The sequence below is a fragment of the Raphanus sativus genome, chromosome 9, assembly GCF_000801105.2.
Source record: "Raphanus sativus cultivar WK10039 chromosome 9, ASM80110v3, whole genome shotgun sequence".
In the NCBI taxonomy this organism is placed as follows: Eukaryota; Viridiplantae; Streptophyta; class Magnoliopsida; order Brassicales; family Brassicaceae; genus Raphanus; species Raphanus sativus.
Window position 1 is genome coordinate 3,420,123 of NC_079519.1, and position 26,354 is coordinate 3,446,476.

Here is a 26,354-nt window from a genome sequence, read left to right on the forward strand (position 1 = left end):
GTATATGAAATTTTAGAAAACTAAATATTAAAAAAATATAATGATACCATTAAAGATAGTTTAGAATACATTAACTAAAATGTAGAATGTAGTTTTAAAATTTTAAACAAAAGTGAAAAGTAGAAACTTCATTATATAGAGCATTTACCGATGATTAAAAATTCTAAACCCACAGATTTTAGAAAATTTCCAAAAATATGAAAATCTGGTTTTACTGTATAGTTTCATCGAGCACTAACATAAGGTGATTTTCAAAGAGTTTAGAACCTCTGTTGTCTCCCTTTCTCTTTATAATGAAGATTTTTTAATGATAATTGCACTAATTTAGTCAGAATATGAAATTTTAGAAAACTAAATATGAAAAAATTAGAATGATTCCTATGTACCATGAAAGTTAGTTTAGAATACATTAATTCAAATGTCGAATGTGGTTTGAAAATTTTAAACAAAAGTGCAGAATATAAACTTTAGTATATAGAGCATTTACCGAAAACTCATTATGTTAGAAGGGGTTAACCCACGGATTTTGGAAAAAAATCAAAAATATGAAAATCTGGTTTTAGAGTATAGTTTCATCGAGCACTAACATAAGATGATGTTCAAAGAGTTTAGAACCTCTGTTGTCTCAATTTCTCTAGATAATGAAAATTTTATAATGCTAATTCTACTAATCTAGTCAGTATATGAAATTTTAGTAAACTAAATATGAAAAAAATAGAATGATTTCTATGTACCATGAAATATTTTTTTAGAATACATTAATTCAAATGTCAAATGTGGTTTGAAATTTCTAAATAAAAGTAAAGATTATAAACTTCGGTATATAGAGCATTTACCGAAAACTCATTATTTTAGAAGGGGTTAACCCACGGATTTTGGAAAATTTTCAAAAAATGAGTATAAAATTAAGTATATAGAGAAATTAACAAAAATTTATATTTTCGTAGGGGTTAACCCACAAATTTTTAAAAAATAAATAAGTATGATAATTTTGTTTAAATGCGTAATTTCATAATTTATTTATATAAGATGATAGTCAAAGATGTTTGAAACCTTTGTTGTCAAGTTTTTCTCAACAATAAAAATTTTATAGTGGTAAGTCCAATGTTTTAGGCAGCATATGAAGTTTTACTAATTTAATTGTTAAAAAAATAGAACGATGGCAGCTTACTGTGAAATAGAGTTTATCATACGCTGATAAAAATATATAAAATGATTAGAAAATTTTAAACAACACAAATGAGTATAAGATTAAAAATATAGAACGTTTAACCTAAAACTCAATATTTTTGTAGGGGTCAACCCTCATATTTTGAGAAAAATGCAAAAATATGACAATATGGTTTTAATGCATATTTTCATCGTAAATAACATAGGATAATGGTCAAGGAGGTTTGGAACCTTTGTTGTTTCTGTTTCTCTAAAGAATAGAGATTTCATAGTGGTTAGAATAGAGGTTTCATAGTGGTTAATCCACTAATTTAAGCAGTATATTAATTTTTATTAAAAGAAATCTTAAGAAATTAAAATGATGATCATGTACCATGAAATATAATTTATGATACAATAATAAAAATTTATAATGGCGTTAGAAGTCTTTTTAAAACTGAAAGATTATTAACTCAGTATATAGGAAATTTACCTAAAAACTAAATATTTTTGTAGTGTAACCTACAAAAATTGATAAAAATTAAAAAAATATGACAATATTTTTTTAATAAATATATGCATTGTACACTGACATAATTCCCTATGTTCAAAGAGGTTTGGAACCTTTATTGTTTCCGTTTAACCAAAAGAATAGAGATTTCATAGTGGTTAGTCCACTAATTTAAGCAACATATAAAATTTTATTAAAACAATTGTTAAAAAATTAGAACGATGCCCATGTACCATGGAAAAAAGTTTATAATAGATTAATACAAATTTATAATGCATTTAGAAAAATTTAAACAACTTTAATGAGTATAAACTTCAGTATATAGAAAAATTAACAAAAATTTATATTTTCGTAGGGGTTAACCCACAAATTTTGAAAAAAATCAATAAATATGATAATCTTGCTTAAATGCATAATTGCATAATTTATTGATATATGATGATGGTCAAAGATGTTTTGAACCTTTGATGTCTCCGTTTTTCTCAACAATAAAAATTTTATAGTGATAAGTCCAATGATTTAGGTAGCATATGAAGTTTTACTAACTTAATTGTTAAAACGATGGCCATGTACCATGAAAAAAAGTTTATCATACATTGATAAAAATGTATAAAGTGGATAGAAAAATTTAAACAACACTAATGAGTATAAGCTTAAAAATATAGAGCATTTAACAGAAAACTCAATATTTTCGTAGGGGTTAACCCACATATTTTGAGAAAAACTCAAAAATATGACAATATTTTTTAATCCATATTTTCATCATATACTAACATAGGATAATTGGTCAAGGAGGTTTGGAACCTTTTTTGTTTCGGTTTCTCTAAAGAATTGAGATTTCATAGTGGTTAATCAACTAATTTAAGCAGTATATTAAGTTTTATTAAAAAATTGTTAAGAAATTAAAACAATGACCATGTACCATAAAATATAATTGATATAACATGAATTTGACCCACTTTTAGCCATGGTATATTAGTATTTTAAGATATATTCTATCCATCTTTGGGTCTATATTGCATATTTATAGGTTCAGAAACTAATGGAAAAAAAGATTATGATTTTGTAGCATTTTGGAACATTTTAGAGTTTACACCCGAGAAAGACCGTATCGACCACCCAAGGTCGACAAGAAGAGATGCGCGTCGATTGATGCACACCAAGTGCTATCGATCGACACTTAACCACAGAAGCCCGGATTTGGTCACAGTCGACTTGAAGCCCAAGAAGCCATCTATTTACCATAATGCCCCTAACGTGTTTTAACCTTATTATTCTAGTATTTAAGTCTTGCCTATGTGTTTTGGCACAGCCACGGTTTTTACAATAGCTTTAGTTTCATAGTTTTTGGTGAGAGAGAGAGTTTTCAAATTGAGAGCATTCTTGAACACCATTTATTTATCTATTTATTTTATGAAGCTTTTTATGATTATGTTTATGTTTTGCTTGCTATGTCTGAGTAAACATCTTTGTTAGATTTAGGGTTCAAATAGGTATGACGGATTAGCCCAAAATATGATTACCTGAGCATGCGATATTCATCTTAGAAGATCAGACATAATGCTTGTGTAGGAGTGGCTAACCTACATATGAATACAAAGATATGAATCATTGGATCTATCTTCTCTGAGCCAGCAATTCACTTGGAACAAGTGACATCTGACTAGGTGATTGCTTGGTGAACTGTATTACTAGTAGCGCATCGATCGATATTCCTATAAAGTAATCGAACGATAGACGCGGGCACATATCAATCAATACATGCGACAGCAAGTCGATCGATACATGCGACAGCAAGTCGATCGATGCCCTAATCTATGACTCCCTAGGGGTGTTTCATCGGCTCTAGTGATTAGATGGTCACAACGACAGTTGGGCTATTATTTAGTTGGGTTCTTTAATATCATGCAAGCATCTCATATAGGAAATCATACTTCTATAATCCTGATAACCTGAATAGTAACCTTAGATCTAACTCTTTAAATTATACTAGTTAAATCTCAAATCCGATCATCTTGAGTAATTGTTCTGCTCAAACCAGTTTTCTTATTTACTTTTATTTACTACAATTAATAATCTTCAACCTAACTTAGTTAAGATAAGATCTATTGATTCCTCAACTCCTTGTGGATTTGATCCCTAAGTACTACAATTAACCTCTTTTGATGAGAGTAATATTGTTATAGGGTAATTTAAGCAAGTATCAATAATTTATGATACAATAATAAAAATTTAGAATGTAGTTAGGAATTTTTAAAAAATTTAAGAGTATTAACTTAGTATATAGGGAATTTACCTAAAAACTCAATATTTTTGTAGTGTAAGCTACAAAATTTGAGAAAAATTTTAAAATATGAAAATGTTTTTTTTAATAAATATATGCATTGTACACTAACATAGGATAATTTTCAAAGAGGTTTGAAACATTTTTGTTTTCGTTTATCCAAAAGAATAGAAATTTCATAGTAGTTAGTCCACTAATTTAAGCAACATATAAAATAAATGTAATGGTTGTGTACTTTTAGAAATATAATTATTTGTATAAAAGTACATAACCATTATATTTATTTATAAAAATTATATTAGTATGTTATATAATTATAAAAAAAATGATAAAATAAACAAATTGATGATATATTATATATTCTTTCTATAATTCTACAATTAGTTATTATAAACCACTATCTGTAATATTACATGGTAACTTGTATTAAATGAGTTCCCGAATTTTCTTTTATTTTTAGAGCCGAATAAAATAAATAATTAATAAAAATTATCAACCAATCAAATTATAACAATTTTTTGAAACTTCATATATGAACGACACATAAGCAAAGTCAATTAAGTGACTTCTCAATTAATATATAGAAAGATGGTTGTGTACTTTTAGAAATATAATTCTTTGTATAAAGTACACAACCATTATATTTATTTTATAATAATTATATTAGTATGTTATATAATTATAAATAAAAAATGATAAAATAAACAAATTGATGATATATTATATATTATTTATATAATTCTACAATTAGTTACCATAAACCATTATCTGTAATATTACATGTATTACATGATAATTTGTATTAAATGAGTTTCAAAATTTCCTTTTGTTTTTACTTTTTAGATCCAAATAAAATAAATAATTAATAAAAATTATCAACCTGTCAAATTATAACAATTTATTAAAACTTCACCTATGATCAGAACATAAGCAAAAGATTATAATTTATTAAAACTTCACCTATGATCAGAACATAAGCAAAAGACAATTAAGTGACTTCTCCATTAGTACACAGGAAGATTTTAAGAGATTTCCACTAAATTTTCTTTTCTTTGGAATTGACGACGAGTCGACCACATTCGGTTGGTATATATTCAAGAAATGATCGACTCCACAATACAATATTTTATTATTATTTTCAAGAAATAGACCAACGACTTATATATCAAGTCAAGCACGAAATTACTCACCAAAATCCCTTAATGTCTGCATCAATTTATTTTCTCCTTAATATATGCCTTTTCTATATCGAAATGAATATGGATCTACTCGCCAAGGAAAACAAAAACATTGTGTCACTGCTTTACCTCATTTAGTGATTAGTAACATTCTGGTATCATAAACGTTTCCTTATATTGTGTGTGAAACTACAACCATGCCGCATTTAACTGAAAACAACAAGGATTAGAGTGCTATGAATTAACAGCTCAGGATATGTAAATAAAAATACAATTACATGTTCGTTACAAGTTAATTTTTAAGACTAAGATTACAGAGTTAGTTTGACCAAAAAAAAGATTACAATATAACAGTTAATTTTCTGTAGCTGTCGTTGCTAATACTACTTATGATTTTTTTTTGAAGCAACTATTTCAGATTCAAACAGTGTTTAAGAAGTAAACAAAGATCTATATGTAATAATATGTAGCCAAAAAGAAAAAAGTCTATCCAATTAATTGATGGTGTTAGTGTTTCCAAGAACCATACCACAGAAGGTTAACGAATATTATTGTTTTCTCTATATGCATTAACCGGTCCCGTAACAATATATACTTTGACGTTGGAAGCTTTCGGAATATTTGTTTGTCTCTTTTCGTATTATATGCATGTGGAGTTCTTTCTGCTAAAGAAAGTTTAGTTACTTTTATTTTAAAAAAAAGTTTAGTTACTTTTATTATAAAAAAAAAGTTTAGTTACTTTTGAAAGAAAAAAAACGGACTTTTGGTGGTTAAAACATGCTTCTTTTCCCTTGAAAAACAATTTCATTACATGAAAAGAAGAAGAAAAGGATAAAACAACAAACCAATATAATTAAAAAAAAAAGCTTAGTTACTTTTATTTAAAAAAAAAAGCTTAGTTACTTTTATTTAAAAAAAAAAGTTTAGTTACTTTTGAAAAAAAAAACGGACTTTTGGTGGTTAAAACATGCTTCTTTTCCCTTGAAAAACAATTTCATTACATGAAAAGAAGAAGAAAAGGATAAAACAACAAACCAATATAATTAATTTTTCATCTTCTTAGATCACTTTCAGGTACCATTGTCTATCCAAATTCTATACGCTGTATATATAATATGATACTCAACTCGTTTTCATCACGTATTCATTACTTGGTATTATTCATATCTATGTACAGTATATGATTACAGAGCACAATGCTGGAAGCTTCATCCTATATCTTGTTAAAGACAAACCGGAACGAGATTATGAAACCGATTGAGAGAGACAAATCCAAGTTGAATGCAAATTTAACAAATATATATATATGTTAAGAAGTTAATCTAAACATATACAAACTCCACATCAGACCAACATACTATAAGAAACATCCTTAATTTATATGCCTCCCCCGTTAGTAGCTTATGGTAAAGGGTAACTAAATATTTATAACCAACAACAGTGTACATATATAGAAGCTAACGACTTCATTCACACAAATCGTCAGTACTTTCAAAGTCAACAGTTGAATCCAGATGAGTACAAATATATTCTTGATTTAAAGAAAATTGTGATGGACATTAAAACAAACACACATTGCAAAATTCCACAATGAAGCTCTGGTCAATTAAAACGTCCACCAAAGTATAAAAAAAAGCATGCAACATGGAAACTACGTACAAGTTACCCCTTAGTTACGGCAATCCTCTTTAAAGGCAACCTCTTCGCTCCTCAACTTCTATTTTACTCTACCTAAAGACTTCACCGTTCATGTCACTATTCAGATCAAAAATGTACAAAACAAAGACGACCCTTCTCTGTTTCTCTCTAACGGCCGTCATCCTTATGGTCACAACTTCCTCCACCGCCACAGACAACCCAACTTACGCCGCCTCCACAGACACGTTCATATACGCAAATTGTTCGCCGGCCAGATTCTCTCAGGGCTCCGCATACGAGACCAACCTCAAGTCCCTTCTTTCTTCCCTCGTCACCTCCACCGTCCTCAGCCCCTACAACAACCTGACTGTTCCCTTCGGTAGTGGAGTAAAACCCGAACCGGACGTTACCGTATATGGTCTCTTCCAGTGCAGCGTTGACCTAGACCCGACTTCTTGCTCATCGTGCGTATCACGCGCCATCGCGCTGGTCGGAAACACGTGTCCCAACTCGTACTCCGTGTTCTTGCAGGTGCAAAATTGTCTGGTCCGGTACGACAAGAGCTCCTTCTTTGGCGTCCAGGACAAAACGCTGATGCTCAAGACATGTGGACAGCCGATGGGATTTGACGACCAGGATGCGTTGACCAGAGTCAGTGATGTCATCGGTTCTTTAGGTTCTGGAAGTGAACCGGGTAGGACAGGAGTGAACGGGGATGTTCGGGGTATGGCTCAGTGCACAGGGGATCTAAGTCCAGCACAGTGTCAGGATTGCTTGACCGAGGCAATTGGACGGCTCAGATCTGATTGCTTAATGGCCCAGGGAGGATACGTTTACTTGTCCAAGTGCTACGCGCGTTTCAGCTTCGGTGGTAGTCATGCACGTCAGACCCCAAACTCAAACTTTGGTTAGCTTTCTTTATTTTAAATTGGGAAGCATTAATAAATAGTCGTAGTCACACGCAACAAGAAGAATAAGAAAAGAACTTTTGATGTAACCAACCTCTCAATAGAAGTTCTGAACTGTGAGAATTATTTGGATGATGGATTCTATATAAATATCAGACTTAAGGACGAAAATGTTAAACGAGAGGTGTATAGTCTTAATTACTTTAAGTGTACTAATGGCATCTCCAACCCCACTCAGTGGCGGTCCCTGGAAAAAAAGTTTGTGGGGTCAAAAAGGTTAGTTGAGGAGATTCAAACCTTCCTTTTGTGGGTTCATAACTACATTGTCTAACCACTACACCACAAATGACAACTGAAAATAGCTTACAAATTAAAGTTTTGTTATTATTTGTGGTGTCAGCTGACACCATAAGTCAACAAGTGGGTCCGTCACTGACCCCACTCCATTTTCTCATTTAAAATAGAGTAAAATTGATTATGGAGTAAAGAATATTCTGACTTCGCTCTATTTTTTACTTCATAATGAAATTTACTTCATAAATGGAGTAATCTATTTTTTTTGTTCATTACTCCATTATGAAGTAAGACATAGAGTAGGGTTGGAATATTTTTACTCCATAATCATTTTTACTCCATTTTGGAGGAAAAAATGGAATTTTACATTAAAAATGCTCTAATCGGGTTATTTTGCAGGAGGAGAGAAATATGATAAGGATGATGACAATAATAATATCGGGAAAACATTGGTGATAATAATAGGAATTGCCACGTTAGTCATCTTGCTCGTTGTGTTACTCGCTTTTCTTGGAAAGAAACTCAGAAATTTACAAGGTATTTTTCTCTATTTAATTTAATTTTTTTCTTTTATCTATAAAATCTAAATCACTATATGTATGAATTTGCAGATGATAAATGCTGTAGATGAAAGGAAAAGTGAGAAATAGATTAATCAACAACTCGAGTCAAGCCACCACTGCTAGTTGTATTTTCAAAATTTTGTGACCTTGCATGCTTCATTAGATGTAGTTTTATTTCAACGATTGTGTATTCGACTTGATCATTTCCATGTGTGCAGTGTCTTATAACACATACACACTAGAAATAAATGCATGTGTCGAGAATAATGAACATAGGAAACCGAAAATTAGGATGACGATTTAAAACAAAATCATTTTGGTCGTCCTTATCGTTATTGTCTCTAATGAGTGATTTGATCATTTAAAATGATAAATTAAAACTATAAGCCGATACCGATTGTTTCAGAAATTTGACAGATCAACTAATATCTACGTATTTTTCCATATTTTTTAATCTTCTGAAATTATAGATTATATAGGTTGAACAATAGCGAGGTCATTGTTCTCAAACAATATTTTAAGTATGATATTTATATAAATCAAAACTATCAGGTGTTGTGATTTCATTAACCGATTCATCGAGCAAGTAGTTTTGGTGTAAACAAAAAATTTAGTTTGTCAAAACTCAGAAAACCTCACAAGCAAATAACGGATCTAGAGTAGTGGACAGTGCGCTTACTTATGTATGTTGGGCCTTTGATAAGCAAATGAAACTTATTACAGCCCGTTGAGCATTATCGTGGATCGTGGTTGCTATTGTAACTAACAAGTGACAACACATGGCCTCTACAAAAGTCTTCGCCTCATCATGCATTATTGTTGTCGAATACTTTTCAAAGAGAGAAAGCAAAGTGGTGTGATAAATATCAAACCGTTGCACAAGAAAAACAACCACACATTTCACATGTGCGAGTTCATGAATAAATAGCCATTAATTCACCTCTGCCTATTTCCTAATAAAAACAAAAACAAATTAAATTCAGATCCGATGAATTTCAAGCTACTATATGAAATAACTTTATATAATCCATGGTCACTAAACCCAAACCATATAAAACACCGTCTTCGTTTACTATATGAAATAACTTTATATACCAACAATAGTTTATACTATTCTGTTCATTATATATAGCATAAATGAAAATAAAATAGAATATAATTTATAATATTGAACAATACTATATGAAAATGAAAAGTGGAATAGATTTGTAAAATAAAAAGCGTTAAGAATGAATTTTCTAATAACTAAATTACTAATAAAGAGAATATTGTGATATAACATTTTCATTACTTGTAATAATTTACTTTAATGTTTTTCCAATATTTGCATGGAATAAGTTCATATTACAACCAATCAGAAAAAAGGGAAAGAAGAAAAATATCAAATCTGAATACATAACCGATTGTTCTATTTCAAGGAAATAGTATAGAAATTCTTGAAAATGAAAAACTATATCTTAAATAGTATAGCAGTTATTATGTATATACCGGTTTATTTGGTTAACTGTACATTGAGTCTGTATAGATTGGTTTAGTGGTTTAGTCTATTGAGTCATGTATATAACATATAGTTATTGTACATTTTACATCATTAATGAGAATGAGTTAATTTCCTAATATGGTATCAGAGTGATACTAGCTCGTTCTCTAACCGCTTCCGCCACCGTCACTCTCATCGTTATCCACCGTCAATTGTCACCGTTTTCTGCAATTTCTTCCCGGAGCTTGCTCCGATCTTTGTCAATCATCGTCGACACGCTCTCTCTCGTTACTCCGTGCACTCTCAGCTTCAATCTCGCGATTTCATCATTTCGCATCTCAGCTGATTGTGATATCAATGGGGAAACGTAACTGCAAGTCGCGCTATCGTCGTCCGTCACCGGATCTTCAAGGATACGAATCGCCGACGCCTCGCGATCAAACGTCTGGTTCTCCGTCGCGCACGTCTCCTGAAACTCAGGATCGGGTTAATCTATCCCGATCTACTCCTCTTACCTCTACAGATCGCTTTGAGGTATCAAACTCTCCTGATAACATACACTCGCCGTATTATCTCCATAGCTCCGATCATCCAGGCCTCACTCTAGTATCGGAACTTCTTGATGGTAGTAATTACGGTGTTTGGATTATTGCTATGACTACTAGTCTAGAAGCTAAGAACAAAATAGGATTTGTTGATGGATCGATCGTTAGACCTTCTGAAGATGATCCATATCACAAGATCTGGAATCGTGTGAATAGTATGATCAAATCCTGGTTGCTAAACAGTGTGACGAAGCAACTATACACGAGCATTCTCTACTTCAAAAATGCTTGTGACATTTGGAAGGATCTACACACGCGTTACCACAAATCCAACCTTCCTCGATTGTACAAGCTTCGTCATCAGCTTCATTCTTTTCGTCAGGGAAGCTTGGATCTATCTTCGTATCACACGAAGACTCAGTCTCTTTGGGAGGAGCTATCCAACATTCAAGTCACAAATCAAACCGTTGAAGATCTACTAGATGAACGTGAGACTAATCGAATCATTGACTTCTTGATGGGATTGAATGATAATTATGAGAGCATCAGGAGTCGTATTCTCATGAAGAAAGTGTTACCAACATTCTCTGAAATCTACAATCTGCTGGATCAAGAAGATAGTCAGAAGGAAGCACGATCTCACAACTCATCTGATATTGCTGCTGCAGCTTTTCAGGTTACTCAGGGGACTGATCAGAATCGTTCACAGACTGCTCCAACGTCTGGTCCTCCTTCTGGATATCAGCGTCGAGATCGTCCCTATTGTACCTTCTGTCATCGACCTGGCCATGTCGTTGATAAGTGCTACAAGAAGCATGGTTATCCTAACAGCATAAAGCCTAATCCAAGGAATGACAAACCTTCAGTAGCTGCGAATGTTGCTATCTCTGAATCAGCTATCAGCAGTGAATCTCAGTCTGAAGAATTGTCTCCTAGTCAGATTCAGCAACTGGTCTCCTTTTTGAGTAACAAACTTCAGGCTCCGGCGTCTCATCCCACACCATCAGTCCATTCGGTTTCAGCATGTGTTTCCAATTCATCTTCAGCTTCCACTTCTTCTTCAACTCTTTGTCCTATTTCCGGTAAGTCCTTTCCTTCTATTCTTTGTTCTTTCACCGGAAATGAGAAACCTTATGTCTGCTCTACCAATACGAACATTCCTGCCATTAATGCTTGGGTGATTGATTCAGGGGCAACAAACCATATTTCTCACCAAATATCCTCTTTTATTTCCTATAAACCTTTACCTCATACCACCGTCTCCTTACCTAATGGAGTTTTGGTTAGCATTGTCGGAATAGGTGATATTGAGTTGGGTAGTGAATTAGTCTTATCCGATGTCCTGTATATTCCCCAATTCAAGTTCAACCTCCTAAGTGTTAGTTGCTTAACCAAAAAGCTTCATTGTCGTGTGTGGTTTGATGAAAATTCTTGTGGTATTCAGGAGCCTACACGGGGATTAATGATTGGAATGGGTAGAGAAGTGGCCAACCTTTACTTTCTGGATATAGAGTCTATTTCTTCTCAAGGTACCTCACCTTCTCTTGTTGCTTCTGTCTCGAATCTTGAGACTTGGCATAAACGTTTAGGTCACCCTTCTTTATCAAAAATAAAAACAATTCAGTCTTTGTTGTCTTTACCAAAAAATAATAATAATACCATTGATTCTCATTGCAAAGTGTGTCATCTTTCAAAACAAAAACATTTACCTTTCGTTTCACATCAAAACCTTAGTCAGAATCCTTTTGATCTAGTTCATATTGATACTTGGGGTCCTTTTTCTGTTCCTACTTATGATGGGTATCGATACTTCTTGACCATTGTAGATGATTGTTCTAGAGCAACATGGGTATATCTTCTTAGGAATAAGTCTGATGTCATTACGGTGTTTCCAGAGTTTTTAAACATGGTTGAAACTCAGTTTGATAGGAAAGTTAAAGGGGTTAGATCCGACAATGCTCCAGAATTCAATTTTACCTCCCTTTTTAAAGCTAAAGGTATCCTTTCCTATCACTCTTGTCCTGAAACCCCTCAACAGAACTCTGTAGTCGAACGAAAACATCAGCACCTCCTTAATGTCTCTCGTGCTCTCCTATTTCAATCCCATATACCTCTTTCTCACTGGGGTGACTGTGTTCTCACTGCAGTACATATCATAAACCGTCTCCCTGCCCCTATACTAAAAGATAAAAGCCCCTTTGAGATCCTTACCAATAAACCACTTGATTACTCTCAACTAAAAACCTTTGGTTGCCTCTGTTATGCCTCAACATCACCCAAAGGCAGACATAAGTTCGATCCTCGTTCAAAGGCTTGTGTCTTCTTAGGTTATCCTCCTGGCATTAAAGGATACAAACTTCTTGATCTTGAGACAAATTCTATTCATATCTCTCGTCATGTAATTTTTCATGAAGAGCTTTTCCCTTATGTTGGTACTGATCTTTCTCTTGATTCTCAAAATTTCTTTCCTGATCAGTTTCCATCTCCACCTGTGAGTTCTTCTGTTCCGGTTGATGAGACTTCTTCTCATCCTCCATCGGTAGAAGTCATGCTTCCTTCTGCTGACTCTCTACCTAATGTCCCTGAACCCACTGTTCAAACATCTCACAGGAAAACTAAAACTCCAGCTTATCTAAAAGATTACTACTGTAATGCAGTAGGGTCATCCACTATACACGAAATATCTTCTGTTCTTTCTTATGATCAAATTTCTCCTCTTTATCTTTCCTTTCTCATAGCCATTGATAAAGTCAAAGAGCCCACCACATATGCTGAAGCGAAGAGACTCTTGGTGTGGGATGATCCAATGGATACTGAGATTGATGCTCTTGAGGGAACTGGAACCTGGACTATCTGCACGCTTCCACCTGATAAGACTCCTATTGGATGCAGATGGGTCTTTAAAGTAAAGTTCAATGCTGATGGTACCATTGAACGATACAAAGCCCGTCTTGTTGCTAAAGGGTATACGCAACAAGAGGGAGTTGACTATCACGACACCTTTTCTCCTGTAGTGAAACTTACCACTGTCAAATTGTTACTTGCTGCGGCTGCGATTCATGGGTTTTCTCTTCATCAATTAGACATCTCCAATGCCTTCCTTAATGGGGACCTTGATGAAGAAATCTACATGCGTTTGCCTCCTGGATATGCTGATAGAAAAGGGGACAAATTGCCTCCTAACGCAGTTTGCAAGCTCAACAAATCTCTTTACGGCCTTAAACAGGCTTCCCGACAGTGGTTCCTCAAGTTTTCATCTACACTCATCGGTTTGGGTTTCACTCAGACTCATTCTGATCACACATGTTTTCTCAAGCTCTCTGACATCTTGTTCTTATGTGTGATCGTCTATGTCGATGATATCATTATCATCAGTAATGATGATGATCAGGTTGCCTTACTCAAGTCTCAGTTACAATCGTTCTTCAAACTTCGTGATCTTGGTCCACTGAAGTATTTCTTAGGCTTGGAGATTGCTAGATCAGCTGATGGCATTCATATTTGTCAAAGAAAATATGCTTTGGATCTCCTTGATGAAACAGGTCTCCTTGGTTGCAAGCCTTCTAGTATCCCTATGGATCCTGCTGTGAAGCTTTCAAGTGACACGGGAGGAGATCTTGTTGATGCTGAAGCATATAGAAGACTTGTTGGGCGTCTCATGTATCTACAGATCACTCGTCCTGACATTACGTTCGCGGTCAACAAGCTTAGTCAGTTCTCCTCAGCACCTCGTAAGAGTCATCTCAAAGCTCTCCTCAAAGTTCTTCGTTATATCAAAGGCACACCAGGCCAAGGACTTTTCTATTCTTCTCGTGCTGAAATGCAAATTCAAGCCTTTGCTGATGCAGATTGGGGTTCGTGTCATGACAACAGACGCTCTACTTCTGGGTTTTGCATTTTCCTTGGAACATCTCTCATTGCCTGGCGCTCTAAGAAACAGTCTGTTGTTGCGAAGAGCTCCGCAGAGGCAGAATATCGTAGTCTGTCTTTTGTTACTGACGATCTGGTATGGCTTACTAATTTCTTCCTCGAGTTACGGCTGCCTTTAGTCAAGCAAACCTTACTCTTTTGTGACAATACGGCTGCCATCCACATTGCTCATAACTCTGTTTTTCATGAACGCACTAAGAACTTGGAGATTGATTGTCATAGTGTTCGTGAAAGACTCGTTGCAGGGTTATTCAAGCTGCTTCATGTTCGTTCTGAGTTGCAGCTTGCTGATCCCTTCACTAAACCATTGTATCCAGCACAGTTTCAGAAGTTGTTTGGCAAGATGGGACTGCTCAATATTTTCGTCCCATCTTGAAGGGGACTATTATGTATATACCGGTTTATTTGGTTAACTGTACATTGAGTCTGTATAGATTGGTTTAGTGGTTTAGTCTATTGAATCATGTATATAACATAGCTATTGTACATTTTACATCATTAATGAGAATGAGTTAATTTCCTAATAGCAGTCTCACAAAAATATCTACACTAAATAATATATATTATACTACAACTTTATTTCATTGGATATAGTATAGTAGACAATTTCATCTTTTTCATCTCCTTTTCTTTTTCAGACATGGCAACATACATTCACCGATTCACCGTTACTATTTCTAACCACCAACATAAATTTTTTGGCTCGAAATTATTTTCTGAAATACAAATCTGTGAAGGCGAATCGGAATTATGATTTCACCTCGCCGCTGATGTAGTGCCATCTTACTCACGCTTCTCAGTTTCAGAATCCCATAAGCTTCCTTCTATCACCACACAAGATTTCGAAATATGTCTTCTTCTCTCGCTGTCATGAACTCAAACGGTTGTATCGTTGGTCTCGTAAATCTGAGACGATACGTATTTACCTTTTCCACTATCAAAAGTTAACTTAAATGATATGTGAACAAGAAAAAACCACGATATATTTTTACATTAGTTTAAAATTATTCTGGTTATAGGTTTCGTGGATTGTTTAAAATGGCATAATTATATTATTATAGAAAATATATAATGTATCGGTGCTAGCTAGGTCAAAACGTTAGATAATGAATAATATATTTTTTATGCTATAGTGTGCAATTTTCCTAAATATCAAACCGTTGCACAAGAAAAGCAACCACACATTTCACATGTGCGAGTTCATGAACAAATAGCCATTAATTCACCTCTGCCTATTTCCTAATAAAAACAAAAACAAATTAAATCCAGATCCGATGAATTTCAAGCTACTCAAAAATTAGGATTAGGATTTAGACTAACATACTGAAAAAGTAGTTTATAGTTTTTTATATATTAATGATTTTATTATTAAAAAGTATATTATTAATCTTATAATCCTATAAAACTATGATAAACAAGGGGTATAAGCATAAAAGTGAACACTAGAGTGATTTGAGTACATGTTTGATACGAAGAGGCTTAAAACCCCCTATCGTTGTTCTTTGATATCCTTTATATCTACTAGGATATCGACCTCCGCGGTCTGCGGGGGAAAAAGATGACTAAATTTTGAATATAATTTAAACTATAAAAATTATATATAAAATTATTTAAAATGAAAATCTATGTATAAAATGAAAATTTTCAATTCATAATTAATTTCTGAAATTGAGACTAAAATTAATATACTATAGAATGCATTATCATTTTTAATGTAATGCCGAAAGAAACCATTGATTTGTTATAAATTTGGTCATTGAAATTAAGATAATTATTTTGGTAGAATTTGGTGCCTTTAATAAGATGTTTTGACTATAAACATTGATTTTTAACTTCGTAACTAGATTTTGATCCGCCCTTAAAAAGGTGGGTATATTCTTTTATTTTAAATTTAATTTTTTATATTTGTTTTTTTCTGATTATATTTGTATTTTTGTAATCATATTTGTGTATAATTTTAGATCAAAATATATTGTAATTTAAAAATTGATCCGGTATACGCACGGTTAAGGCTGAGTTGCGGGTCGAACTCGCCCCGCTGACACGCCAACCCGCAGATTTTTAACTTTGTTTTGGTTAAAAATATGACCCGCACAACCCGCAAACAAATAATATTGTACATGCATCCGCTCCGCTTAATTTTGTGGTTATCCGTGGGTTATATACATATTTTAAAAATCATTATTTAATTTAATTACTATAAAAGTATATTTATAATAAAAAATTTATACATGACTTAAATTTTAAATTATTATTTTTAAATTCTTGTATTTAAAAAAAGTATTTAATTTTTTAATTTTTATTTTTTTAAAATAATTTGCGGGTCGACGGGTAGCCGCAATCCAAAATCCACCAACTCATACTAAGCCCGTATAAAATAACTCATAACTCATAACCCGCATCCGCAAATCAATTTTTCAAATAGTTGGACGAAAAATAATTAGTTAGTGAAAGGATTCAACAATTTTTTTAAGTAAATTTTTTGGTAGTGGTTCCCTTTTAATAGTATAGATGAGGTACAATATTGTTTTAAATTAATTCCACACCATCATTCGATACAAAAAAATTATATAAACATTAGTAATAGAAACAGTGGTTTATACAAATCTTTCTTACGCACATATTTAAAATGTTAGAAATCAACGGTTTAGATTATAGTAACATTTAAAGTCAATAACAGTAATAGGCTTTATTTAAATGAAGGAAAATCTTATTAAGTTGCTATAAAATAGGTTAGTTATAAGATTTTGTTATATGTAATAGGTTAGACTAAAAAAATGAAAAGGTCCAAAATAACTTGTATAAGTCGACTTTTCAATACTGCTTCCATTTTAATAGTATAGACTAGATTTTGACCCGCGCTTTTAAAGCGCAGGTTTATTTTCCTTTATTTTTTTTTTTAAATTTACAAATATTTAATAAATGTCATATTTTCATATATTTGTTTTTCTTATAAAAGACTTAAGCTTTTTATCTTTTTTATCGTGTTTCATTTTAAATGAGTATAGGCCTGATCACAATATCCGGACCCGAAGAACCAACCCAAAAATCAGGGTTCCGAACCCGATCAGACCCGGGGTAAATATCCGAATGAATTCTAAATTGCTATATCCGAAGAACCGATCCGAACCCGATCCGAACCGAGAATCAAATGAGTACCCGCAGATATCCGAAATGTGAATATATATCTAAAAATATATGTTATAATTATATTTATAATTATTTTAATATTTTAAATTAATATCATAAGTTAACTATAGTAGTCATTTTTAGTACTTTTGAGTATTTTTGGATAAAATATGATAGTTTGGATAAAATTTTATCCAAAAAAACTGTATAGAATTGATATTTTTGGTTACTTTTGGTTACTTTTGAGTAATTTGGATACAAAAAATTGAACCGAATCGGATACTTTGGTTACTCTGAGTATAAATAACCGAACCCGTTTTAGATATTTTGGTTATTTGGTTATTTTTCAGGTTCTTATGCATGAGAACCGAACCCATCCGGACCCGGAAATATCCAACTCGAACCCAATCCGAAAAAAATAAAAATTGAATCTGATTTGTTAATCGGCCCAAATGGCCCAAAAGAGATGATGTGGCAATGGGTTGGATTTTAAAAAAAATGACCCATAGATTTGTTATTAATATTACTTAATTACCCTTAATGAAATATGCAATGTTATTAAAGAAAGGAGTATTTTTAGTAAAAAAACCAATATGATCCTGCTTTAATAGTATAGATAAGTTGATATATAAAGAAAAAGCTACACTATTGATCTGGTGTATTCCAAGAATAAACATGTATATATATTTAACAATAGAAATACAAAAAAACACTATTGATCTGGTGTATTCCTCTTTGTTGGTTATCTTGGGGTTGTAACCCAAATAGTTATGAATTATATATTTGGATAATGATTGAATCGTGTACGAAGTCACTTTTCTTAAAGAATATTTCGATCCTATTCCAAATTTTGGGTTTACACGAAATCTCTTTGTACGATAAGACAATCAAAATCTTATTGTTGTTATAGGTTAAGATACAAGAATAACAAATAAAACTTTATTGCTTATATGTGTTTCTTAGTCTTTTTATATCTCTCTCTTATTAACTATTTGTTTCTTCTATTAGTTTCTGAATTTTTCTATTTTTATTTTGTCAATACTTACACCTCCTTATATAGAGAGTCAAGAGTTGCAATCAAAAGCTGCAAAAATTAATGAAGAGTTTCATTGGTTAGTAAAGAATTACAATAGTTAATCACCAAAGGTTGCAATTAATTAATATGGTTATTCCCAAATATTGCAATCATTAATAGTTCCAATGTTTTATTTCTATAATTGCAACTATTTATACAAACAATTGCAATGGTTCATATGAAAAATTACATATATTCACTTTATATATATATATGCGTATTTTTAAAAGAGCAATGAATTTTATCATCATTCGTAAAAACATTGAGTTATATAACATACCAACATAAGGATGAACATGTTAATTTAATTAGAAGTCAAGGTTGAATCGTGCATGAATTATTTTTTAAATAAATTTTAACATTTGTGAAGTTTTAGATTACATAAAATCTCTAAGACATCAAATGTTTTTTCTTATTAAATGTAAACTAATATACAATAAATATAAATAATAATTTTAGTTTATAACTTTATGTGTTTCACCGAATATATTTTATAATCATTTGGAGGGATGAATTTTTTCTTTATTTTTTCAAATTTTTATGTTGGAATTTTTCAATGGACAAAACCCATTAGATAGAGAGGAAAAAACTAAGATGGTTAAATTTTAAAGTTTGCAATGGTAATCTCTTGTAGATAATTTTCTAAAAACAAATTAAAAAGAGATCCACAGAGCTTTTAAAAAATAATCAAAGAGCGACAGATAAATTTAAAGAAAATATGATAAAATTAAATGGAAAAAGACCAATGGTAATTTGATGGGAGAGAGAAATGATATATAAAATTGCTAACAGATGGTTAAAAAAATTGCTAAGAGCAACATTATCGCGGGTATATAACCGCGTCCTTAGCATTAATATTGCAAAAAGAAAATCAAAAATGAGGCAATTAAACTTGGGACGTCCCTTAGTTAAGAAGGGTTGGCGGACGTCCTTAGGAGGCACGTGTCTGGTTTTTAGAGGGCGATGATTTTCTTTTTGCATCGCGTCAAGAAGCCTTTGTTCCTGGCCATCGCGTCTCCTTCCTCGCTCGCGGCGTCTCCTTCCTCGCTCGCGGCGTCTCGCGGCGCGTTCGTGTTTCTGGTGAAAAGTATCGCCGGATCGACGGCGGAGATTCTCTGCGAGTTGAAGAGAGAGGAGACCGTTGAGCTTAGCGCTGTGATGGTTAATGGTGTCGATGTGGGTCGGGTTGATCCTCCTGAGGAGTATCCCACGGACACGGTTTTGATTTTCGCTACTGGATCTAGAATCAGGTGAGAGAGAGAGAGAGCTAAAGTCGTGTCCTTTTACTTCATGTTTGTTTGATTGCTTCTCTTCTTAGCTGGCTATTCAATGATCTAATTTAAAGGTTTCAGTGGACAGTGTTAGCCAAAGCTTATGTCTTTCAGACTCATTGTCTTGTCCTGCATTTCGTTTAGTTACATTATGTCTATGAGACTTTGAAGTCTGAAACTTGCAAATGGCTTTGAAGTTTATAACTTGCAAATGATGTTTGGCTAGATGATGTTTATGATGCTTAGTTCAATTGCTTTTATTATACTAGCTTTGAAGTTGGAAGCTTGGGATCCCCCTGCTTTTGATACGTTAAAATGTGTGCAGATAGTTGAACAACGTTTGATGATAAGCGTAGAGCCTAGCTCTATCTGTGGATCAAATCTATTGAAGGATTTACCAATGCTCTCGATTTTGCAGGAAGGTTCAAAGAGTGGGAATCATCGGGTGTCAAAGTTGTGCATGTATTATCACAGCCAGATGATGGGTGGAGTGGTGAAACCGGGTATGTGCAGGTAAGCTAAGAAACATCAAATCTAAATGCTTAAACTCAAGGTGCATCAAACTAATATATACATCATGTGTTGTATATAGGCTGCTTTTGCAAGGGCCAAACAAGTTTCAAAAACTGAGGCCACATGAGTGGTGCTGTGCGGACATAGACAAATGGCTGAGGTATGCAACTCTTTTTGTTGCAGGGAACCTAAAATGCTATTCAGGAGATGTGTATCTTTATTGTTGTTTTGATTTGTTGTTGTTGCAGGAGATAACCGCAATGCTTGAAGCTGATGGAGTTTCAAATGAGAAGATACTCAAAAACTTTTGACAGATACATTTCTTTGTATGTTGGTAGTAAACTTATATATATTGTGTTATCATCATCATTCTTTTGTTACCAAATTAAGTCAAAACACAGATTTTTGTAATAACTTAAAAAATTTATTTAGGAACCACTCAAAGTCCCAGCAATAATCTAATTATTTTGAGATTGTTCTTAACATTTGTCTTTAACACCAAAATAATATAAAAATATGCTAAGGACCAACAATTTGGTAACAGCAATAATGTTGCTCAGAGATTCTATTTTGAAAGGTTACGTCTTCCGGGAAGTGACGATTCGAAAAAGGAAACCGAAGAGATGTCTTTTGCAAAAAAAAAAAAAGAGATGCCTTTTGCACTACTATTGGTGACGTAAGAAGCTAAATGAACCTAAAATTATGTCCATCAGATTATATCACTGCAACAATCTCAACCATACGATTTTACTTTTATTTTCCTATAAAAAATGCTGATGTCACCTATCACCAAAATCAAGTTTGCTATTATATATAGATTAAAAAGAGAATCGTAACAATAGCATGATCTCCAATAAGTATCCAGTGTTTTGAAAAACGTCTTTAATACTTCGATCTTCTTTATATTTTGGGTTGATCTATTAGGGCCTATTATGTTGCATTGGCTCTTCTGTAAGTTGGGGGTATATTCACACTTTCGTGGAACTATTATCTTCAAATCGGATTTTGAGTACTGAACCGAATTTCTAGATTGTGTTTGTATTGAACTGAAATCTACTTCTAACAAGATCCGTCGACATATATTAACAATCCTAAGTAGGGACACGGATCAAATATCCACATTTTTAGAGGTATTGGTTATTTGATCTGTTTCGTCAAGATATATGATCTTATTTGTAGCCATTCGGATATTTGGTGTTCATGATACCCAATTTTTTAAAAAAATTTAACTGGATATCTGATTTGATCCATACACATAAAATTAAAACTAAAAATTAATAAAAATCAAAAAAGATAGAATGTAATACTCCCTCCGTTCATATTATAAGTAGTTTTGGCTAAAATAATTGTTTCAAAATCTAAATAGTTTTAACATTTCAAAGTAGCTTTTGCATTGATTGTATATTGTGTAACCAACAAAAATATATTAGCTTTTTTATAATCGGTTGGATTTATATATTAAATATATTTTTTTAAAACAATAGTTTTATTGATACTAGTGCTTTTATCTAAAACAACTTACAAATTTTAAAAAATTCTAATAAATAATTTAATACATTTAATAAATAAATATTTTGTAAAACTTATATAAAATATAATATTTATATAAGTTATATAAAATTCTTCAAAAATATATGGATATCACGAATCAGATATCCGTTTTTAAAAATATTATTATTTGTAATTTGATTTATTTTTCAGTGATATTATATTTAGCATTTGCTTATAGTGAGTATTAAATTTATTCATCTCAATTATTTTTACAATAAATGTATCTCTAGTGTAAAGAAAACAAAAGAATCAAAGAAGATGAGCTGCCCATTGGTTTTGATTGGCAAACCACAAATTGCATGGCATTGCCATAGCGATCATTGCCGTCTTATAAAATTTAAAAACCTTAGGCGAAACATTGAATATGGGATCTTTCGAAAATATTATTTTGTTGCATTTCTTTAAATTAAACCAATAGATTTTTTCATTGGTAAAACTATAAAATGTTCTTCATCATGCTCGAGATGCAATCACGTTCTCGCCCAATAGGCTCACGGTGGAGCTCAGGTGTTTGGAATGGACTTTGCAAAGTTTAAAGGATTTAGCTTATGTCGAAGTCGTGGTGGGTTCTGATTCCCATGTACTAGTTGAAGCTGTGATGAATCCTACTAAATGGCTTCGGTTTAGAGCTTCACTGCAGAAGATCCATACTTTATGTGCTTCTTTTGCATCAGTTGCTTTTGAAACAGAGTCAAAGTTATCTAATAAGGTGGTAAGAGAGATTGCTAAAAGTGTGCTCCGTGATGATCGACTTCAGTCGTACTTAGCATTAGGAGGACCAGCCTGGCTCCATCGTTTGATTCAAGCAGATTTCCCTTCATGCTCGTAGATCTTTTTTAGATTGAGCTAGTAGTGATCTTTGCGATCCTTTGCTGTAACAAACTCTCTGGGTTTTTTTTTTGATTCAATGAAGTCGTTAAAAAGAAAAACTATAAAATGGTGAAACATACAGATTTTTTAGGTTTTGTTTTGTTAAACACAAATTAGTTTTAGTTAATTACGGACCCTTTATTATAATTTTATTTATTGATTTAAAATTTTGAAATGAACCTTTAAAATTAATAAAATAGCACTAAATTTTTTTGTGGATCCATGGACCCAGGACAACTGCCCCTGTTGCCATGGTGAAGAGCCGGGTCTGATTCACGGACAGATATCCGGATTTTTAGATTTTATAATAACCAATTGAGTTAAAATTTATAGACTTTTGCCTAGTCTTAATCAAAATAAAGCCAAAAAAAAGAATCAAAAGAAAACATAAAGAACACGTGGGAATTAACCGGTCTAGGCGGTAGAACCACCCGTTCTCTCCCGCTAAAACAGCCCCACATGGTTTAACTAAGCAAGGAGCTCTTTATAAAACAGGAAAGAATAGCGATTTAACAAGTAGTCCTCTCCAAAAGTGTGTCTGCAGCATTACCAAAACGAAACCTTCCCCTTTGGTTTCCCATTTACTTTGGGTTCTGTCTTGTTTTTTGGTTTTAAATTAAATGTTTGGGCAGAAAGAGAGAAAAAACTTGTGTTAGTATTCTTTGATTTGGTTTAAGATGGAAAGAGATTTTCTGGGTTTGAGCGACAAGCAGTATCTGAATAACGTTAAGCACGAGGCTTACGATGATCGTGTCGGAGAACGAGGTTTGTGTTCTTGTATCTACTCTCCAAAACAAAATAGTAAAAGTTAGGAGATCCGTTCAATACACATATAGCCTTAGTATCGTCAAAATAGTAAAAGCTGTTTACTAACATCGTCAAAATGATTTTTTAAAATATAAAAGAAAGGCTTTCAGTATCGTCAAAAAGCTTTTTGTTTTAAATAGTTAATTTAGATTCCAAGGCTTCTTTTAATAATTATATTTTATCAAACCATGCGTATTAAAAGTGAGAATTGGATCTTCAATGATAAGTAATTTGATGTGAATAAAAATGGATTTTTCAGGACGGTGCAAGAAGGTAGCTAAACAATGGGGAAAGGCAAAGCTCTTGCCTAATTCAAGTTTCATGCCGGCTTCTGCAGATTTTCAGGTTGGTTCAAGCTTAAAATTTTCAATTCAACTTCTTTAATCACTAGTTGGTCACAGATTACAGAATTTTCAAAAACCTGATTATTATGGTTGAGCTATCGTTAGTAGCTACTTTCCCAGTCAATTGTCGGCGGAAAGCTGCTGGAAAATTGTTGAAAAGTTACCGGAATGTTATTTTTATTTCTCGAAATTGCTTGAGTGTATTTATCAAAACAAAAAAGTATAGCACGGCCAATCATTAACGGACAAATATTAAAATTGTGTAACTTCTGTTGGATAAGTGCGAGTTAAGGAGCTTGCTTGGCAGCCGCAAAATTAGAAAATAATTAAAAAAATTGTAGCGATTGGCGTTTGAAGTTACCAAGTTAGGACAATGCCTGTATGTTTTTTTATGAAAAGACATCAGAGCAGTTTCATGGATATATAATGGAATTTCAACCACCAAAATAAGTAAAAATAGGAAAATTAAATGTTTATAAGAAACTATCATAACACATTTCTATATTTAGCAAGTGGTTCATTAAAAAAAATTCAATTATATTTCTATTAATTATTTTTGAACTTAAAACTTACCAATTTGGATGCTCGTATAAAAGATGTTGACGTCTCATGTGTTTCTTGGCTCGTGCTAGTGGTCCCCGGTTTCTGCGGCCATTATGCACCGCAGAAGCCAATTTGGCGGTGGTGCGTTTCAGAACGCGAATCCGCTTTTACTTGGCGGATCAGTTCCCTTAACTAATCATCCTTCTCTCCGTCCTGCCTTTAACTCATCCACGGATCCACGGTACGCAATGTTAACATATGTATAATAATCGAATTAAGTATCGTGTAAATATATATAAAGAAAACGTTACTCATTTTTATAGGGAACATAATCAAATATTTAACAGTTTTTCTTAATTCATAACGACACTTAACATTTGGTTATTTGACTTGTTGAACAGAGTGGCTTCCTCAGGATCATCTCCTCAGCTCACAATCTTATATGCCGGAACTGTTACCGTCTTTAATGACATATCACCTGATAAGGTATAATCCAAATCAATACAATTTAAACTATACACATAACGTGTTCTGATAATGATCTGTGATTAGGCTCGAGCCATTATGTTATGTGCTGGGAATGGTTTGAAAGGAGAATTTGGAGAGAGCAGTTTGAAGAAACCAGTTCGAGAAACTGAGGGAGTCGTCTATGGAAAACAAATCCATAAAGCAACTGCTGCTGCATCTTCAAGCTCTGCCACTAACGCTGATAGTTTCTCTAGGTGTAAAGACAAACACGTTGGTGCGACTAATGCAATGACCATGATCGAAACATTTAATGCAGGTCCTAGCAATATGATTCCTTCAGGTATATATATATCTAGATATATGAAACCAACTCTTGATATATTTAATGCTTGAAACTAATAAAAATTGCTTGTTTTTTACAGTTCCACAAGCTCGTAAAGCATCGCTGGCTCGGTTCTTGGAGAAGCGCAAAGAGAGGTTTGATTCTTCTTTTCGTTTATAGAATCTTGAGTTCTTGAATCTAGTGACTAGACGTTGGATCTTAAAAAAAATTGATTTTGCGTGCAGGATCATGAGTGCAATGCCATACAAGAAGATGCTTCTTGATTTGTCGACTGCAGAATCTAGTGCTGCTTCTCATACCTAAAACCTTCTTCTTCTCGGTGGTTTTTTAAACCTCTCTGAGGTTTTTCTCACGATGGTAATTTGAAATATAATCAATAGATGATTATTGTTATAGCTACCATTTAGTATGTTACGAGCAGGAGAAGGCGTTAGGCGTATGTCTACTATTTGATCATTGTTGTAAGATTATTTTATTACCTCAAATTCTAACAGATGCATGTTTGTCATGTCTGTCAAGAAAATAAGACCGAATAAAAATCACTATTATTAATGTTATTTTACTATTATTATCGGTAACACAGTTGCACACGATCGTCACAAAAATGCTGATAAAATTAAAACACTAGTGTTTATGTCTCCATTTTTTGGGTGTAAATTGTCTCCACTTCTTGCTATTGATTTCGCTAATCTTCTCTTCATCTTGATGGTTAGCAACAGAAGACTCAGTAAAAGAAAGTAATAATGAATAATCTAGACAGGATGAGGTAGCTCTACTGGTTAGAGTCTTGGGGGTCAATTGTCATGTTTTCGGATTCGACGCCAGCCGGAGGCGAACTGCCTTTTCCATATCATTATTAGTGGTACTGGGTCTCGGCTCAGGTTAATGTCCTCCCGGATAAAATGGACCGCTATTTGACCGGGCCCAGGGAATGACCCGTTAATAACGAATAATCTATGA

General features: G+C 33.0%; 2 protein-coding genes and 1 pseudogene across 2 annotated transcripts; all 3 read left to right on the forward strand.

Annotated features, from left to right (window-relative positions):
* Nucleotides 1-6,719: 6,719 nt before the first annotated feature.
* LOC108827267 (plasmodesmata-located protein 5) lies at nucleotides 6,720-8,916 on the forward strand. Its single transcript, XM_018600646.2, has 3 exons — nucleotides 6,720-7,667; nucleotides 8,362-8,499; nucleotides 8,574-8,916. The coding sequence occupies exons 1-3, from the start codon at nucleotides 6,872-6,874 to the stop codon at nucleotides 8,591-8,593; spliced, it is 954 nt and encodes a 317-aa protein (XP_018456148.1). The 5' UTR covers nucleotides 6,720-6,871; the 3' UTR covers nucleotides 8,594-8,916.
* Nucleotides 8,917-19,647: 10,731 nt separating this feature from the next.
* LOC108834465 (fruit protein pKIWI502-like) lies at nucleotides 19,648-20,925 on the forward strand (annotated as a pseudogene).
* Nucleotides 20,926-23,391: 2,466 nt separating this feature from the next.
* Nucleotides 23,392-25,972, forward strand: LOC108834464 (protein TIFY 7). Its single transcript, XM_018607799.2, has 7 exons — nucleotides 23,392-23,654; nucleotides 23,956-24,041; nucleotides 24,673-24,824; nucleotides 24,985-25,069; nucleotides 25,136-25,391; nucleotides 25,474-25,528; nucleotides 25,619-25,972. The coding sequence occupies exons 1-7, from the start codon at nucleotides 23,567-23,569 to the stop codon at nucleotides 25,695-25,697; spliced, it is 801 nt and encodes a 266-aa protein (XP_018463301.1). The 5' UTR covers nucleotides 23,392-23,566; the 3' UTR covers nucleotides 25,698-25,972.
* Nucleotides 25,973-26,354: the final 382 nt, after the last annotated feature.

Coding starts and splice junctions, on each gene's coding strand:
- LOC108834464 (XM_018607799.2), top strand. CDS start 23,567: ATGGAAAGAGATTTTCTGGGTTTGAGCGACAAGCAGTATCTGAATAAC. Junction 24,042..24,672: donor CGGCTTCTGCAGATTTTCAG/GTTGGTTCAAGC, acceptor GGCTCGTGCTAG/TGGTCCCCGGTTTCTGCGGC. Junction 25,392..25,473: donor TAGCAATATGATTCCTTCAG/GTATATATATAT, acceptor TGTTTTTTACAG/TTCCACAAGCTCGTAAAGCA.
- LOC108827267 (XM_018600646.2), top strand. CDS start 6,872: ATGTCACTATTCAGATCAAAAATGTACAAAACAAAGACGACCCTTCTC. Junction 7,668..8,361: donor GACCCCAAACTCAAACTTTG/GTTAGCTTTCTT, acceptor GTTATTTTGCAG/GAGGAGAGAAATATGATAAG. Junction 8,500..8,573: donor GAAACTCAGAAATTTACAAG/GTATTTTTCTCT, acceptor ATGAATTTGCAG/ATGATAAATGCTGTAGATGA.